Here is an 18,761-nt window from a genome sequence, read left to right as displayed (position 1 = left end):
GCTTTTCTAGCCCCACTCTGATCTAAACTCTGGCTTCCAGCATCTACAGTCCTCATTTTTGCATTGAAATCATAGTCAACAAAGACTGTCCGAAGAGCATCCCAGCCAAACATAATTCAATAAGCAAAACGAGTGCCAATAGTTGTGATGAAGAATTAAAGGTTGTGTCCAAATGTGGTATGAATTGCTACATCTGAATGAAATGTGAAAGGATAAAGAAAGAGACAATACAAAATTAGCAAAACTAAGGGGAAGGATAAAAAAAATACAGAACAAGATGGAGGAGGCAGAGTTTCTGATCTGAAGTGCTTGAACTTCATTTTGAGTCAAGCAACGCACCGCCACATAATCCACCTAATGTTATCAAGCAAAGTTGAACTAAGCACAGACTGGGTGATCATTTTGTGAAACACCTCAAGCCAAATTTTCTGATGTCATCCTAATTTTCCACCATACTGTCACACTGACCTTTAAGGCTATAGCTTGCTGCATTATTCTATTGTAGCTCAGTGCAATCTTGAGGAACAATTTGTCTTTTGATTTGGTACCCCATAGTCTCGACAATTAAAGTATTTTTAATCAATGGAGTTTACTTATTGGATTAGAAATCATGATTATTTGCCATCAGAAATCTGCATGTCAGATTTGCAGAACAGGGGTCTTACGTCAAGCCAATTTAATGCCGTTCTCTGCTTAAATTTATTTTGACTACACTGAACATTCTGTTGTGCTTTTGTGAGCAGATGTCCAGCTCAATTTGCATTTTTATGCAGGCTGAATATATAAAGTACTTTAAAAAACCTACAGTTGCTGTAGATCTGAAACAATAACAAATTGCTAGAAAAACTCAACAGGTGTAACTGCAACTGTGGAGAGAAACCAGAGTCAACATGCCAGAGACTGTGTTTGGGAACTAACTTTGTAATTCGAAAGTCACATCAGTTTTGTTCACTTTTATGTATTATTTTAGCCAATTTGCTAACCGAATAAATTTTTAATTTCTTACTGTGTGAGAAGATGCTGCATCCACTACACCGAATGGAAGCAACAAACATCACTAACATAATGGGGAATTTGGTGTCATGCTTTCAGATCACAAAAGGGGAAACTAACCAATTTTCATAAGTTTATAGCAAAGCATCATTATTGGGCAATAGCAAAAAATAAGCTGTTTACTTGTCAAAACAAATGTCAACTATTTTCATAGTAATATGAAACAGAAGTCAAAAAGTACAAAGCAAGTTGAAGAAGCTGATTCAGACCTCGAAGATGATGATATGGGTGACTTGGATGATGATGAAGTATCATTAGGAAGCTTGGATGAAGAAGACTTTGAGGAAGGGGTTGGAGAAGATGGTGGCATGTTTATGGATGAACTGAATGATTCAGAAGGTACTGTTTATGCTTGCTGCAATATTACATAATAAAACTTAATTTTACAGTAAAGGTAGGTCTACCTTTTATCCTGATGAATGCAATGAACTTCAGAGAAGCTAAGTATTTATAAATCAAAATCTTCACTTTATAAACCATATTGGATGGTACTTAACTTGATGTACTTTTTCAAATACAGTACTTACCGGGCACTAAAGAATGATATTAAGTTGGTTCATGAGTTAATAAGTGAATGAAAATTAAGTGGTAGGTGAGAATAAATAATAAACATATCTTTCAGATCTTGAAAGAAATTTGTTGCTAACTGTATTTTCAAACTTCTTGTTCTTTGCACAAACCTATAATCAGTTGACATTAGGATTTTTATACAGTACAAGTAATTTAACCAGAATTACACTCAATACTTTTTCACAATATGCAGAGGTCAACAGTGTATCAGCAATCAAGAAGTGTAAAACATCTGGCAAAAGGAAAAAAGACATTGATTTCGCCAAATTTATTTCAGGTACAAAATTACTTCTGGAAATTATTATCAGTCAGTGCTTTAATTGGTCTGCTTTGTAGAACATTTGACATTTTTACTGTTTAATTTCACTTCTCCTGAACGATAACTTAGGTTTTCACTAATGTCAGAATATAAATTATTCATGCAGCCTGTCACTGAGTCACATAGTCATAGAGATGTACAGCATGGAAACAGACCCTTCGGTCCAACCCATCCATGCTGACCAGATATCCCAACCCAATCTAGTCACACCTGCCAGTTCCTGGCCCATATCCCTCCAAACCCCTCCTATTCATATATCCATCCAAATGCCTCTTAAATGTTGCAATTGTACCAGCCTCCTCCACTTCCTCTGGCAGCTCATTCCATACATGTACCACCCTCTGTGTGAAAACGTTGCCCCTTAGGTCTCTTCTCTATCTTTTCCCCTCTCACCCTAAACCTATGCCCTCCAGTTCTGGACTCCCCAACTCCAGGGAAAAGACTTTGTCTATTTACCCTATCCATGGTTGATACGTTGAACTATTTCTAACAGGAGCTGAAAGTAGCTTTTGTTAAGTGGTTGATTTACTTGCAAATTTTCTGAATTATATGTACTGTTTCAGGAAAGAAACCGAAAAAGGGTGTTAAGGATGACGTTAACATGGCTGCTGCTGCAGAAGAGGTGAGAAGTAGTACATTGTCATTTTAAGGTGATATTAATAGATTACAGCAATCCTGTTAGACTTGAGGGTACTTCAGGCAGCATACTTAGCATGCATTCGTAAATTGCTCTACTAGTTTGTAATTCACAATCTTCCAAAGAGAAGTATTCTTGTTGTTGAGAACACAAAAGTCAAACTTCAGTTGAATCAAAATATACAAAGTAAAAATTGCCATTACTGCAGAGGTTATTTTATATTTTTTGTAGTGCTTTGACAGAAACTAAATTTAAATATTTTTGTTTAAATAGTTTGGATACCTGCTGGATGAAAATGCAGGATCAAAGTTTGACAACATTGGTATAAATGCAATGGCAAACAAAGATAAAGCAAGTAAGTAACTGAGCCTTTAACTTTATTCTGACACCAATATTTTCAGTTATACACTTTGAATCAGTAGTAATTGGGGATTTTTGGTATGCTTAAACCAAAGTCGTATTCTTAATTTTATAAATCTTTAATGTCACAAAAACATTATTTACAATCATGAACATCTGATTTCATGCTTTATTTGAATAGTCAAGATATAACCTCCCATTGGCTAGATACTAGCCATTAAACTTATCTATTGTCAAAGCTTTTCCATTTGGAAATTACATGGTGGCTCAGTAAAGAATATCAACATGCTATTCCTCCAGGTATAAAGCAGCTACAGTGGGAAGCCGAACGTGATGCGTGGATCAGAGGCAAAGACGCACGGACGTTACGTAAGCAGAAGAACAAATTCAAGGCCAGAAAACTACAAAATAAACACAAGAGATTTTTAAAAGAGAAGAGATGAACACAGCTTAGTAAAACTATTTATTCAAAAATTGTTCCTAACCTTCCTGGTAAAATCAACTTTTATAGATTTAGACTTTGTACTTACATATTTACTGGTTACTTGTTGGACCATGTTTCCTGATCCTGTTCTCGGATTCCATAGATTCCTGCCCACTCATTGGATTTATAATAAACTGAAAATAGTACAGCAAGTTATTTTGTATCAAATTATAAAATGGATGCCTGTATATTTTCTTTAAAAATGAAGACAATGCAAATCAGAAGGACTTTTCTATGACATTGGAAGATTCAGAGTTTAATAAGAACTTATTCGTCTTTTAGTAAAGATTAACATGAAAACAGTACAGGATGGTTAAAAGACAAATGCAGAAGACGTCAGAATCTCAACTATTCAAGCAGTATGCATGTATGAATTGTGAAGCATGGATTAGAAAATTTTATATTTTGTATAAAATTGCTGTATGTAAAAGACAAGCTCAAGCATATAAAACTAAGCCATATTTGCTCTTTAGAGATCTGACAAGTCTTTGTTCACACTGTCCTTGATTATGTTTTACTCTCCATGAAATGCTTGAAACCTAGCTTTATAAATTCAACTGAATTTGTGACTTCAAACTAAATTTAGAGCTGTTTAGAAATTTCAAAACAATTGAAGCCTTACAGCACAATTTCATCTCTCAAACTAGAACTGGTACTCACCTTCCAAAATAGAAGGAAATCTTTTGTTCATGGAATGTCTGAACTCTGGGGGGGAAAAAAAGTGCACTTTATTTGTATAATCTTCATGTTGCCTAAAGCAGTCATCTAAGAACAAAAACTTCTCGTTACCTGAAGAAAACTGTTTTTTGGGAATACATAAAGCAAAAGGGGCAGCGTTACTGCTAATTTTTCATAAAACAGATTTTGAAAACATTAACAGTTGGGAGGTAGTGGGTGTTAATTCTGCTTAATTTCATACCAGAACTGTTAATCACTGCAGTCACTGGTATGTCTTCCATAAATTTATCTAAAAGCATTTATCAAACTTAAAGCACAGTAGAGAAGATGGGACTTGAGGGAACACTGCTACAAGAGCCTTGTGAAATACCTTTATTCTGGCATTTTTCAGCAAAAATACCAGATTAATGAATTATTAACTACTTGAGTAATTAACCATTGAAGGAAAACAGTGGGTGCATCAAGTTACTCTTACCTTGACTGGTATTCATCCTATGAAACAGCCAGTATGCTCCAATTACTCCTGCAACCTCCACGATTAAAACTCCCCTAAAGAGTCGTCTCACTAATGGTTCCATAGTTTTGGGTGACATTCTTAAAGAGAAATGGGGGGAGGAGTCCATAAACACTTATCTGGTTCATATTGACAAGGTATAAAAGTACTTACTTTATAAATGTATCTTACACATCCTTGGACACACAAGTGGTTTACAGTCAATGACATACTTTTGAATCTTAGTTCCTGTTATAATACAGGAAATGCAACAGGCAAATTCCACAAAACAAGTGATAAGACAGTCTGGTTTTATTATTAACCAGGACAGAATGGATAACTCTGCACTTAGTTACAGGTAATGTTAGAATCAGATTAGTATTTACCAACTAAGTCAAAGAATTAAAATGTCAACCTAATCAAAAGATAGTCAATGGCTAACAATTTTAAAATTGCTATGTGCTTATTCTTGGATAAGCACATGACGATGGGATAATGTAGGGGAATGAGCTTAGATTAGTTCACAGGTTGGCACAACATTGAAAGCCAAAGGGCCTGTTCTGCGCTATATTGTTCTATGTTCTTAAAGGTACAAGAATATAGTTTTTAAAAACTATAATTTGCAATGCATCTTATCCTGAATTGTACTCTGCTGCAATAATCTTGGTCATGTTGTCAATGAACATAATTTCTTGCAGTGAAATTGAGAGAAAACAAAAGCAGATTCAGTTAAATCGCTGCAGATACACCAAAAGCAGCAGAGACAATTTAATTTCTTCAATACAGTTTGACTATCAAAACAATAAACTAAAACATGCCACAACAGGTTTATAGATGGCCTCTACAGAACCAGGAATATGACATTCCTTGTGTCCTAATGGATATCTTTCAACCAGGATCAGTTTTGAGTCAGATTCTTTTCAATAATTGCAAATTGTCCACACTTAATTCCATAACTTCTAAAAGAGAACAGTGACTTAAGAGAGCAAATGTCCTGTCACAGTTAATAGGCATATCACAAATAGATTGCCAGAATAAGCATCCTCCTAAACATCTAACTTCCCAAAATGTTTTAAACCTGAACAATTTTGAAATGGTTCTATTTATTTCTGTGCGGCCCGCTGAATGAAATTGTAGTCAGTGAATTCCTTACTTACAAATCCACAAATGTCTCACCTCAGGATGCAATGACTAGATGATAAATTCCTTAATATCACTAGACCATTACCTTTCTTTTAGGGCGAGGCTATTCATCCAGCACGTTCATTCACCTATTCATCTCGTACGTACTGTTCTCAAGGCCCAGATTCAAATGCTGACATGACAGATGGTATTTGAATTCAATTTTAAAATCTGCTTTCATGGTCACCCTTAGACTCTCAAATTGCATTGTTGGAAAATCCATCTGGTTCACTAAGGAAACAGTCATCCTTATCTGGTTTGGCCGACATAGACTTCAGACTCAGCAATGCAATTGACTCTTAACTGCCCTCTGCAAGACCTAGCAAGCCATTGAGTTGTAACAAACACCAGAAAGTCTTGAAAAAGAAATGAAACTGGACAGACTACCTGACGTAAAGGAGAAAGTGAGGACTGCAGATGCTGGAGATCAGAGCTGGAAATGTGTTGCTGGAAAAGCGCAGCAGGTCAGGCAGCATCCAGGGAACAGGAGAATCGACGTTTCGGGCATAAGCCCTTCTTCAGGAATGAGGAAAGTTTGTCCAGCAGGCTAAGATAAAAAGTAGGGAGGAGGGACTTGGGGGAGGGGCGTCGGAAATGTGATAGGTGGAAAGAGGTCAAGGTGAGGGTGATAGGTCAGACTGGGGTGGGGGCGGAGAGGTCGGGAAGAAGATCTCAGGTTAGGAAGGCGGTGCTGAATTTGATGGATTTGACTGAGACAGGGTGGGGGGAGGGGAAATGAGGAAACTGGTGAAATCCGAGTTCATCCCTTGTGGTTGGAGGGTTCCTAGCCGGAAGATGAGGCGTTCTTCCTCCAACCATCATTTTGTTGTGGTCTGACGATGGAGGAGTCCAAAGACCTGCATATCCTTGGTGGAGTGGGAGGGGGAATTGAAATGTTGAGCTACAGGGTGGTTGGGTTGGTTGGTCCGGGTGTCCCAGAGGTGTTCTCTGAAACGCTCCGCAAGTAGCCGGCCTGTCTCCCCAATATAGAGGAGGCCACATAAGAGCCATGCTGACCCTGTCATGTCCTCCTTACTAACAAAATTGGGATGATAACATCCGATTATAGGATTTAAAAAGGAACAGAAGTAGGCTGTTCAGCTTCACGCACCTGCTCCATTATTCAATAGAATTACAGCTAATCTGAGATTCCTCACATCCATTTCCCTGCAACCTTTGATTCGCCCGTTGATCAAAAATCCATCGAGCTCAGCCTTCAATATACACAAGAACTCTGGTCCCAGAGTTCTCTATGGCAAGGAGTTCCAAAGAGACAACTCAGAAGGAATTCTTCCTCAAAGTCATAAACTGACAACCCTTTATGCTGAGACTATGCCCTCTGGTCCTAGATTCTCCCATGAAGGGAACATCCTCTCAACATTTACCCTGTCAGCCTCTTAAGAATACCATATGATTCAATGAGATCACCTCTCATTTGTCTAAATTCCAACACGCCTGAAGAAGGACTTATGCCCGAAACGTCCATTCTCCTGTTCCCTGGATGCTGCCTGACCACCTGCGCTTTTCCAGCAACACATTTTCAGCTCTGATCTCCAGCATCTGCAGACCTCACTTTCTCCTCAAAGAGTAGCAGCGTTACTGTTCAAGCTGATCGAGTGTTAAAGGACAGTGCCCCGACAGGCGGTGAGAGAAACGAGAGAGAAAAACATACTTAGTCATCCTCAGCAATCTGCCTGCCACAAATGCATGCGGATACAAAATACATTGGATACAGCAAAAACTATGGTCCCTAGATATAAGTTGCTCACTGAGGTGCATTTTCAGATGTTTCATCATCGTATTAGGTAATATCATCAGTGAGCCTTCAGTGAAGCACCGTTGTTTGTGACCCACTTTCTATTTGTGTGTTTAGGTTCCCCTGGGTTGGTGACATCATTTCCTGTGGTGATTTCATTTCCTGTTTTTTCTCTCTCAGGGTGGTAAATGGGGTCCAAATCAATGTGTTTGTTGATAAAGTTCCAGTTGGAATGCTGTGCTTGTCTCAGGATGGATGTGTTGTCCCAGTTGAAGTGGCATCCTTCCTCATCTGTATGTAAGGATACTAGTGAGAGTGGGTCATGTCTTTTTGTGGCTAGTTGATGTTCATGGTTTGTGGGCTACCATGATGAGTAATCTGGCAGTCATTTCCAAGATGTCTTTGATGTAGGGGAGAGTGGCTTGGGTTTCTGGACGTGTTGGACCCTGACAACATTCCAGCAATAGCACTGAAGACTTGTGCTCCAGAACTTGCTGCACCCCCTAGTCCAGCTGTTCTACTACAATTACAACAGTGGCATCTACCAAAAAATGTGAAAAATTGCCCAGGTACATTCTGTACACAAAAAAAGGACAAATCCAACCTGGCCAATTACTGCCCTATCAGTCAACTCTAGATCAGCAAAGTGATGGATTATGCTATTCAAACATCACCTGCACACTGACACTCAGTTTGCTGTTCCACCAGGGCCATTTAGCTCCTGTCTCATTACAACCTTGGTTCAAACATGGACAAATGAGCTGAATTTCAGAGGTAAGAGTGCATGCCCTTGCCAGGGCTTCCTGAAGAAGGGCTTATGCCCGAACGCCGATTCTCCTGTTCCCTGGGTGCTGCCTGACCTGCTGCGCTGTTCCAGCAACACATTTTCAGCTGCATGCCCTTGCCATTAAGGCCACATGTAACCAAATGTGGCATCAAGAGGCACTAGCAAGACTGGAACAAGGGGCAAAACTCTGCTGAGAGTTATACTTGGTGGAAAGGAAGATGGTTGTGGTGTTTGGAGGTCAGTCATTGCTGCAGTTCCTCAGGGTAGGTATTTCTAATCAAACTGTTCAGAGATGCTGTTATACACCCCTGATGCAGGTGGGACTTGAACCTAAGCTTAGTTGCCCAGAGATACAGGCACCACAAGAGCCACAGTTCCACAGGGTAGTGTCCTAGGTTCAACCATTCGCATCAATGAGCTTTCCACAATAAGGTCAGAAGTAGCAATGTTCACCAATGTTTACACAATACTCAGTGTCATTTGCGACTCCTCAAAAACTGAAGAAATCCATGTTCAAATGCAGCGTTAGACAATATTTAGGCATTGGCTAAAGAGTGCCAACTAGCATTCCAACACACATGCCAGACAATGACCACCTCCAAAAAGGGATAATCTAACCGTTGCCCCATGGCATTCAGTAGCAATACCATCACTGAATTCCCCTACTATCAACACCATGAGGGTTACCATGACCAAAAACTCAATTGGACTTAACATACAAATAGAGTGATTACAAAAGACGAAGAATTCTACAGCAAGTAACTCACCACCTGATTCTCCAAAGCCTGTCTACCATCTGCAAGGCACAAGTCAGGGTGTGATGGAATACCCCCACTTGCCTGGAGTACAGCTCCAACAACACTCAAGAAGCTTGAGACCATCCAGAATAAAACAGCCCACCTCCACAAGTATCCACTGTCTCTGTTACCAACGTCCAGTAACAGGAATGTGTACCATCCACAAGATACACTGTTGAAATTTACTAAAGCTCCTAAGACATCATTTTCCAAACCCAAGACCACTTCCATATGGAAGGAGAACATACATAAAACACCACCACCTACAAATTTCACTCCAAACCACTCACTATTCTGACTTGGAAATATATCGCTGTTCCTTCAGTGTCAGGTCAAAATCCTGGAATCCTTTCCTAACAGCATTTCCTATAGCACAAGGACTAAAGCAATTTAAGGCAGCTCATCACCACCATCTCAACCAAATAAAGTTGGGAATAAACATTGACCCAGAGACACAGACATCAATGCACCACAAGAACCCAGGTTGCACAGGGTAGTGTCTTAGATCCAACCATTTTCATCAATGATCTGGGGGAGTAACTGTGGTCGACCATTGCAGATGAAGAGGACACTAATTCATATCTGGGAGTCCCTTTAGACAGGCACCTTGGGTAAAAATGACTTGTATTATTTGGGTGGCACAGTGGTCAGTACTGCTACTTCCCAGCGCCAGGAACTCAGGTTCGATTCCAGCCTTGGATGACCGAATTGAATCTGCACGATCTCTCCCACCTCTTTTTGTGTGGGTTTCCTGCCACAGTTCAATGACATGCAGACTACGGAGATTAGCCATAGTAGATGTGAGGTTACACGCGACGCAATTACTCAGGGGAGAAGATAGGGTGGGAGCTTCCGGTGGGATGTTTTTGTAGGGTTATTGCTGACTCAATGGGCCAAATGGCCTCAGCGCCGGGACCCTACCCGGAGACGGTGAACCCTGATTAGTCAGCCGCCGGCACGATGACGAATACCAAAAGCCGAGAGTAATGTCCTGTCCTCGTGAGCACCTTCGTTAAGCGCGTCACTCACCTTTGAAAGTGACCCGAGCCCCGGATGGATCCTGAGTCTGCGTACTTCACTCCCTCGCCGTACGGGACACCGTACCGCCTCTAAACGTGTTTGCACTGTTTCGAGTTCCCTGCTCCTTTCTCAGTGGCTTGTACCCCACCGCAACTTTGTTGGGACTTTTTGTCAACTTATTGTAGCTGATCCCGTATCACTGTTTATGAAAAATAAAAGTCACCTCCATCGTTAATATTTTAACATTATCTCAGCCATAAAATGTCTTACTTCAACGCAGAACAGTTTCATCAATGTTTTTAGGTTACAAAATAGGATCCCAACACTCTTTGCAAATAGATGAACATCCTGTTGACAGTCCTAAAAGTTTTTTTTAAATCTAGTTCGAACGAACTTACCTTTGCACTATTTAATTCTGTGGTCTGCCTGTATTGCTAGCAAGACATAGCTTTTCACGGTGCCTCGGTACACGTGACAATAAATTCAATTCAACTCCCTCAAAGTAATTTTGAAATACTTATCATTTGCGGCTGTATACTTTACAAAATCCCTCTAGATTCATTATTTACAATTGGAGGCGAATTTTTTTTGGGAAACCGAGAAATACTGTAAGTTTGATGGTTGTTCTATCTTGTACCTGCCAATTAGCAAACTGTCGAATTTCCGAGTGAACTGAAGAATTATTACATAAACAGTGATATGTGTTAAAGGAAATGTTCCCACATCTACACATTTTCTATCTATAGACCATAAAGTGATGAGTGAAGAAGTAAGCATTAATGTATTTCGGGATGATGGTATTTTGGGTATATAAGGTTTTTACCCGCTGTACGGAAGGGTTTTATTTCTTGTTTAATTGAGATGGTGCTGGTGACAGGGGTCCAGCTTTAATGGTCCTTGGCGTGGGCGGGGCTGGACCGAGCCGGCGGCCGCGGAGCAAGATGGCGGAGGACACGTCTCGGTATCTGAGCGGGGACTATTACCCCCGTAAATTCGGGCCCAAGCCCGATGTGGTGCCCTCGGGGGTGACCGAGAGGAAGGTCTTCCCGTTCGGCAGTGGCCTGGACAAGCCGGACATGGTAGCGGTGGATGTGGTGAATGTGAAGGAGGCGGAGGAGGAAGGTGAGGGGGAGCGGCCACTGGGGCAAGGTCAGAGAACGGAATGGATTGGATTGGATTGGATTTGGGGGGGTGCGGGAAGATGGGGAGGGAGGTAGGGAGAATGTGGAGGGGGGACTGGGATTGGGGGAATGGGGAGGGGGGTTTTGGGGAATGGGGATGGGGAGATTGGGGGGGAATGGAGAGGGGTAGGGCACTAAGAAAAACGCCATTCCTTGCCTTGGCACCGCCCTCTTGATCTGTCCTACCTGTCCATTTCGAATCCCACCTATCCGCTCTATCTTCTTGTCCAATCTATCACCATTATCCTCCACCACCATGTACCTATTACATTCCCAGCTACCTTCTCCCCCCTTTCATTTATCTCTCAGCCTCCTTCAGTCCCCCTGCCATTCCTGATAAACTTATGCTCGAAACATCAACTCTCCTGCTCCTTAGATGCTGCCTGACCAGCTGTGCTTTTCCAGCACCACATTTTTCGATGGCAATTTTCCACTGTCAGGTAGATGCCACTGTCGTAATGTACCTGTAGAGCTTGATGAAGGAGCAGCAGGTTCTCTAGCACAAGGTTTTAGTACGATTGCCGGTATGTTGACAGTGCCCATAACTGTTTCTTGATATCACATGAAGTGAGCAAATTGGCTGAAGATTGGTCTGCGTAATGCTGGGGACCACTGGCAAAGGCTGAGATGGTCATCCACTTGGCACTTCTAGCTGAAGATTGCTACGAATGCTTCAGCCTTATCTTTTGCATTAAAGTGTTGGGCTCTTCTACCATTGTGGAGCAGCTGCCTCCAGTGAGTTGTTTAATTGTCCACCACCATTCACAATGTGGCAGGACTCCAGAGCTTAGGTCTGATCCGTTGGTTGTGGGATTGAGTACCTCTGTCAATCATTTGCTGCTTCTGCTGTTTGGCATGCAGGTAGTCCTGTTTGGTACCTTCACCAGGTTGATACATTAATGTTAGGTGCGCCTGATGTTGCTCCTGGCAATTCTTTCTGAGTCTTCATTGACCCAGGGGTGATACCCTGGCTTGATGGTAATGTTTGAGTGAGGATTTGTCAGATCATGAAGTTGCAGATTCTGCTGGAGTACAATTCTGCTGCTGTTGATGGCCCATAGAGCCTCATGGGTGCCCAGTCTTGAGTTGCTAGATCTGTTCAAAGTCTGTCTCAAATAGCAATGACAGTGTCTCACAACATGACAGGGAGCCATTCTGAATGTGAAGCTGGGACTTAGTGTCCACAAGGATTGTGCAGTGGTCACTCTTAGCAATACTGTCTGTAGCTGGCAAAATTGGTATGGATGAAGTCAAGTATGTTTTTCCCTCTTAGTGGTTCCTTGACCACCTGTCTAACAGTTATGTCCTTTAGGATCCAGCCAGCTTGATCAGTTCTGGATGTAGGTTTGCTCGCTGAGCTGGCAGGTTCAATTCCAGATGTTTCATCACCCTACTAGGTAACATCTTCACTGGGCCTCAGGCGAAGCACTGCTGATAATTTCTGCTTTCTATTTGTGTTTGGGATTCTTTGGATTGGTGATGTCATTTCCAGTTCTTTTTCTCAGGGGGTGGTAGATGGGGGTCTAACTCGATGTGTTTGTTGATAGGTTTTGTCAACACTAGGGCAGTGGTTAACACAGTTTTCAGGCTGTCAAATGTTTTCTGAGATTCCTCCGTCCACTGATATTTACTGCTTAAACGAATTAGTGGAGCAAACACACTGCTAAAATTTGGTATGAATGTCCCATTAAAACCACTCAGTCCCAAGAATCACAGTACTGCTCTTTTCATTGATGATATGGGAAACTCCTCAATAACCTTTGTTTTCACATCCAAAGGAGCCAATTTTCCATGTCAGAAACGGTCCTGTCAACCCTGCAAAGTCTTTCTACTAACATCTGGGGGCTAGTGCCAATATTGAGATAGCTGACTCAGAGTCTAGTCATATTCACAGAATCGTAACTTACAATGCTCCAGACACCATCACCACTCTGGATGTAGGTTTGTTCGCTGAGTTGGAAGATTCATTTCCAGATGTTTGATCACCCTACTAGGTAACATCTTCATTGATCGAGTTCCGGTTGGAATGCCATGCTTCTAGGAATTCTTGTGCGTGTCTCTGATTGGCTTGTCCTAGAATGGATGTGTTGTCTCAGTTGAAGTGGTGTCCTTTCTCATCTGTATGTCAGGATACTAGTGAGAGAGGGTCATGTTGTTTTGTGGATAGTTGTTGTTCATGTATCCTGGTGGCTAGTTTTCTGTCTGTCCACTGTAGTGTTTGTTACAGTTCTTGTACGGTATTTTGTAAATGACATTAGTTTTGTTTATTGTCTGTATAGGGTCTTTCAAACTCATTAGCTGCTGTTTTAGTGTGTTGGTGGGTTTGTGGGCTACCATAATGCCAAAGGGTCTGAGTAGTCTGGACAAGTCAAACAGAGACATGCACAAGAATTCCTAGAAGCATGGCATTCCAACCGGAACTCTATCAACAAACACATCAAGTTAGATCCCATCTACTACCCCCTGAGAAAAAGAACAGGAAGTGACTTCACCCCAGGAAATGACATCACCAACCCAAAGAAACCCAAACATATAAATAGAAAGCAGGAATTATCAGCAGTACTTCACCTGGAGGTCCACTGAAGATGTTACCTAGTATGGTGACAAAACATCTGGAAATGAACCTTCCAGCTCAGTGAGCAAACCAACATCCAGAACATCAACCTGAGCTACAAATCTTCTCAAAACGCACTAATACCCTCGCCACTTTGTGTCCTATCCCACCGGCACGATAGACCCAGCAGAGGTGGCAGGCACGATGATTTACAGTTGGAGGAAGATGCCCTGGGAGTCCTCAATATTGACTTTGGACTCCAGGACGTCTCATGATTTCAGAATAAACTTGGGCAAAGAAACCTCCTACTGATTACCACGTACCATCCTCCCTCAGCTGATGAATCAATAGTCCTCCATGTTGAACAGTACTTAGAGAAAGTACTAAAGGTAACAAGGATGCAGATACCAAGAATGGCTTGACAGCAACACTACTGATCAAGCGTAGTGGATTTTGAGAATCTTCCAACTCAGCAAACAAGCCTACATCCAGAGTGGTGATGGTGTCTGGAGCATTGTAAGTTATGATTCTGTGAATGTGACTAGTCTGTGAGTCAGCTATCTCAATCTTGGCACTAGCCCCCAGATGTTAGTAGAAAGACTTTGCAGAGTTGACAGGACCGTTTCTGACATGGAAAATTGGCTCCTTTGGATGTGAAAACAAAGGTTATTGAGGAGTTTCCCATATCTTCAACGAAAAGAGCAGTACTATGATTCCTGGGACTGAGTGGTTTTAATGGGATATTCATACCAAATTTTATCAGTGTGTTTGCTCCACTGACTAACTTGTTGAAGAAGTGCAGTAAATACCAGTGGACAGAGGAATGTCAGAAAACATTTGACAGCCTGAAAGCTGTGTTAACCACTGCCCTAGTGTTAGCAAAACCTAACAATGCAAAGCTATTCAAGGTGATGATCAATGTGAGTGATGTGAGCATCAATGCATGTATTCTTGCAAGAAGATAAGAATATAAAAAGGCCTATTGGCAATTTTGCCACAAAATTGAATAATTATCAACAGAAATATTCCACAATTGAGAAGGAGACCTGATGTTGATGTTGCAACATTTCAGCATTTATATTGCCTGTCGTGTGTCTGAGACAATTGTATATAACTGATCATAACTCCTTAAGGATTTTGTAAAAAAATTAAGGATAAAATTACCAGACTGTTTAGATGCCGCTTATTATTGCAGCCATTCAATTTGAAAATTTCTTTGTTGAGACTTTGTAGTGATTGATACAACTGAGTGGCTTGCTAAGCCATTTGAGAGTCAACCACATTGCTGTGGGTCTGGAGTTACATGTAGACCAGACAAAGTAAGCAAGGCAGATTTCCTGAAGTATATTAGTGAGCCCGATGGGTTTTTTTTCTGACTGTGTCAACAGTAGTTTCATAGTCATCGGTAGATTTTCTAATTCCAGATATTTCTTATTGAATTCAAATTCCACTATCTGTCATGTTGGAATTCAAACCCAGAATCCCAAAACATTAGCTGACTTTCTGGATTATTAGTCTAGCGATAATTCCATAGTTAATCACCTCCCCCATATGCTGCTTATTGTGGCATCTGCATTAATAAAGATGCTAATATTATTGCTTTGAAGTATATGTTTACCTGCTGGACATCACCAACCCAAGGAAACCTAAACACATAAATAGAAAGCAGGCCATGCCACCAGTGCTTCATCCAGAGGCTCACTGTTGTTACCCAGTAAGGTGACGAAACATCTGAAAACGAACCTTGCAGCTCAGCAAGCAAACCTACATCCACACTCATCTTTATAATCCCCGTTGCTTTCATTCAGTTTTTTTTGGCTACTATTCTAAAACAGGAAGTGCAGAGTTGATGTTTTCAATATGCAACATTACAACTTGCTTTGAAGCATATAAAGGAGTTTCCATTTGGGAAAATCCAGTACTACAATAAAAATTCTTCCCATTCAATCATGAGTTTTTCATGACATGTTAAAGATATTTGTTCTAAAGTATTTAAACCACTTAAAAAGTTCCTGTTAAAATATGTTTTACATGATATATATTTGATCAATTCTTTTGATCTTCCAGGGTACAAGAGAAAACTGGATACCAGTACTTATCTTTTGGTAAGTCCAATTTCCCCTTATTCTTTATTCACACACAACTTGGGTGACAACTTGACGACCTTGTGACTATGCTGTCCAAGGGAACTTGTGTCACAATGATGACTGGACACCCAGGAACACTTCTGCCTGTAAACTGATGGCATCTTTTTTTTAGTATTAATTAATTGTACTTTAGAGTATTGTTTTCAATTAGTTTGTTTCATGAGCAGAAACATCATTTTGAAATCTTTAATGTTATTAAGATGGCATGTGGGCGGGAGGCTTACCATTTGTGTTGCATATAGTAATTAAAATAAATTTGGAGACCTGTAGCAGTAGTGTAGAGTGATAAGATGTAAGATTATTAGAACTATTTCTATTAAAGAGTAGATTATTGAGCTTAGTCGTGCCAAGGCTTTCCCCCTTTGAAGAGGATTGGAGGAAGAGCCAATCATACAATTCATGCAATTAAGAGTAAAATACAGATGCTAGAAATCTGAAATAAAAACAGAAAATGCTGGAGAAACTTGGCTGCATCTATGGAGCAAAAAACAGTTAAGATGTTTCCAGTTTCATACTGGGTAACTGAGATTACCACCTTGCTCCCATGCAACTCATCACCAGGTCTAATAACAGAACCTCATTGACTATTTAGGTAATTTCTAAGTTTCAAAATTGAGTCCAACAACTCCAGAGCATAAGCTGAGTTTTATTTTGATTACAACCCCTACCCTGCTGTATCTTGTTTGTATTTTGTTGGCTTTGCTCTTTACCCTTTTATCCTTTACACACCTATCATTCATGCATAATTTACACATCAAACTCTGCTTTACCACCGTTAACACTTAATTTATCATTTATTCTGGGCATCCTCACCATCTGTATCACCTGCTGTTTCTTTGTCAACAGTATTTTCCCTCCCTATTCAATTTAAAACAAGAGTTGTATCAGGCTTGAAATGTTAACTCTGTTTCTCTCTTCAGAGATGCTGCCAGGCATGCTGAGTTTCTCCTGCATTTACTTTTTTAACTTAAAACAATACATTTATTCATTCTCAAATACAAATAGAAATTGCTGGAAAAACGCAGCAGGTCCGCCTGCATCTGTGGAGAGAAATCAGAGTTAACGTTGTGTGTCCAGTGACCTTTCCTCAGAACCCAAAACATTTACTCTGACTTCTCTCCACAGATACTGCCAGACCTGCTGAGCTTGTACATCAATTTTTGTTTTTGTTTTTGTTTCTGATATCCATCATCTGTAGTTCTTCCGGATTTTCATGTGTTCATTCTGTTTGCTGATCATAGTTCTACCCTGAAGTAACCCAGTTTTAAATAGTTGATATCTGTTCGTTCTTTCCATTGATCAATGAATAGATGACATCACATTTTGTATGATTAGTTCTTATATTGTGTGCAACCCTCTGCTTCGTCTAAGTGGTGTTCAACTTGGAGGGCACTGATTCATCAACAGAGGTGGATAATTAGTAGGAAATTTCTTTGCCAATATATGACCGGATACCACAAAACACATAAGACCTGGAGTTGATGTTGATTGTCAAACCACTGTCTCCTGACTCTGCTGGGTTAGGTTTCCTCTATTTTCTCCAGCTGTTGTGCAGACCTCTATGTGCCATGTGCAGCAGTGGCTGGAAGTGAATGCATCAGAACACTAAGTGGCTGCTCAGACCCAGCTGTGCACCTTAAAGGGAGCATTTCTGCTGGGTGCCCTGCTAGCCAGGAATAGCACTGGAAAATCCTGGGACTGGCTGTAAAGTATGATCTGGTGAGTATGCCTTTATCAGGTTGTAACTTGACTAGTCTTGACTATGGGATAGCTTTGCCAAGAGCACAAGCAACCAGTTGTTAGTGAGGAGAACTTTACAGGGTCAACTGACCTTTATCATTTTCAGTGCCTTAGTTTATCTCAGGTGATCATTCAAGTTTTATTATTTGGTGTTACTGTAGCTTTTTGATAAAACTAATTGCTAGGGGATGTCAGAGTACATTTAAGAGGAACAGTTGCACTTAAAGCCACATCTGAAGGGTCACTGAATTAATTCCTGCTGTTTTGTGTTTATTTCGATAATATATACTGGTTGATTTGATTTATTGTAGTCACATGTACCTAAGTACAGTGAAAAGCTTTGTTTGCAAGCAGTACAGGCAGATCATAGCAAGCAAGGATGTACAGATCATAGGGTACTTATACAGAGTGAGGCATACAGATAAAACTTTGAGGAGGTGCACGAAGTAAGATCAGCATTATTTGAATGTAGAGTCCATTCGTCAGCGTAATAACGGCGGGGAACCTCTTGAATCTCTGTGATCTGCTTTGTAATTTGCATTAATCTGCAGTAGAGTCATAGAGATGTACAGCACGGAAACAGAACATTCAGTCCAACCCGTCCATGCCGACCAGATATCCCAACCCAATCTAGTCCCACCTGCAAGCACCCAGCCCATGTCTCTCCAAACCCTTCCTATTCATATACTCAAGCCTTTTAAATGTTGCAATTGTATTAGCCTCCACCACTTCCCCGGCAGCTCATTCTATACACGTACCACCCTCTGAGTGAAAAAGTTGCCCCTTTCACTCTAAACCTATGCCTGAGGTTCTGGACTCACCCCACCCCAGGGAAAAGACCTTGTGGGGTCTATCCATGAGGAGTCTATCCATGCTCCTCATAATTTTATAAACCTCCTATAAGGTCACCCCTCAGCCTCAAATGCTCCAGGGAAAACATCCCTAACCTATTCAACCTCTTCCTACAGCTCAAATCCTCCAAACCTGGCAACATCCTTGTAAA

General features: G+C 40.8%; 3 protein-coding genes across 5 annotated transcripts in view; 2 read left to right on the top strand and 1 right to left on the bottom strand.

The window, feature by feature from the left end:
• Positions 1 to 3,895, top strand: part of cebpz (CCAAT enhancer binding protein zeta) — a 40,090-nt gene extending 36,195 nt beyond the window's left edge. Inside the window, exons 12-16 of the mRNA XM_043695536.2 lie at positions 1,208 to 1,392; positions 1,817 to 1,900; positions 2,506 to 2,564; positions 2,853 to 2,934; positions 3,240 to 3,895. Of these exons, the coding sequence (XP_043551471.2) occupies positions 1,208 to 1,392; positions 1,817 to 1,900; positions 2,506 to 2,564; positions 2,853 to 2,934; positions 3,240 to 3,382 (553 nt within the window). The 3' untranslated portion in view covers positions 3,383 to 3,895. The remainder of the gene's footprint in view (positions 1 to 1,207; positions 1,393 to 1,816; positions 1,901 to 2,505; positions 2,565 to 2,852; positions 2,935 to 3,239) is intronic.
• Positions 2,940 to 10,729, bottom strand: LOC122552687 (protein CEBPZOS-like). Of its 3 annotated transcripts, XM_043695552.2 has the most exons (6): positions 10,535 to 10,729; positions 10,146 to 10,335; positions 4,577 to 4,695; positions 4,084 to 4,128; positions 3,470 to 3,557; positions 2,940 to 3,340 (listed from the first exon to the last, which is right to left on the bottom strand). In XM_043695552.2, exons 3-5 carry the CDS (start codon positions 4,692 to 4,694, stop codon positions 3,481 to 3,483), a joined length of 240 nt encoding a protein of 79 aa, XP_043551487.1. In that variant the 5' UTR covers position 4,695; positions 10,146 to 10,335; positions 10,535 to 10,729; the 3' UTR covers positions 2,940 to 3,340; positions 3,470 to 3,480. The 3 variants fall into 3 exon arrangements, with proteins under 3 accessions (XP_043551487.1, XP_043551486.1, XP_087847346.1); XM_043695551.2 differs by lacking the exons at positions 10,146 to 10,335; positions 10,535 to 10,729 and adding an exon at positions 10,038 to 10,141; XM_087991220.1 differs by lacking the exons at positions 10,146 to 10,335; positions 10,535 to 10,729 and adding an exon at positions 5,823 to 6,077.
• Positions 10,730 to 11,071: 342 nt separating this feature from the next.
• slc30a6 (solute carrier family 30 member 6) overlaps positions 11,072 to 18,761 on the top strand; it is a 169,364-nt gene continuing 161,674 nt past the window's right edge. The window contains exons 1-2 of the mRNA XM_087991219.1: positions 11,072 to 11,258; positions 15,939 to 15,976. Coding sequence (XP_087847345.1) covers positions 11,078 to 11,258; positions 15,939 to 15,976 — 219 coding nt within the window. The 5' untranslated portion in view covers positions 11,072 to 11,077. The remainder of the gene's footprint in view (positions 11,259 to 15,938; positions 15,977 to 18,761) is intronic.

Source organism: Chiloscyllium plagiosum, unplaced genomic scaffold (assembly GCF_037043375.1).
Source record: "Chiloscyllium plagiosum isolate Xiang-an unplaced genomic scaffold, Cpla_swu_hap1 HiC_scaffold_10, whole genome shotgun sequence".
In the NCBI taxonomy this organism is placed as follows: domain Eukaryota; kingdom Metazoa; phylum Chordata; class Chondrichthyes; order Orectolobiformes; family Hemiscylliidae; genus Chiloscyllium; species Chiloscyllium plagiosum.
This window is presented reverse-complemented; position numbering and strand designations above follow the sequence as displayed.

Excerpts from the sequence above, each read along its gene's own strand:
- LOC122552687 (XM_087991220.1), bottom strand. The coding sequence starts at position 5,848 with ATGAATAGCCTCGCCCTAAAAGAAAG. Across the intron at positions 4,696-5,822 it reads AGCCTCGCCCTAAAAGAAAG|AATGTCACCCAAAACTATGG; the intron begins GTAATGGTCTAG and ends TTTCTCTTTAAG. Across the intron at positions 3,558-4,083 it reads ATTTCCTTCTATTTTGGAAG|TTTATTATAAATCCAATGAG; the intron begins GTGAGTACCAGT and ends TACTATTTTCAG.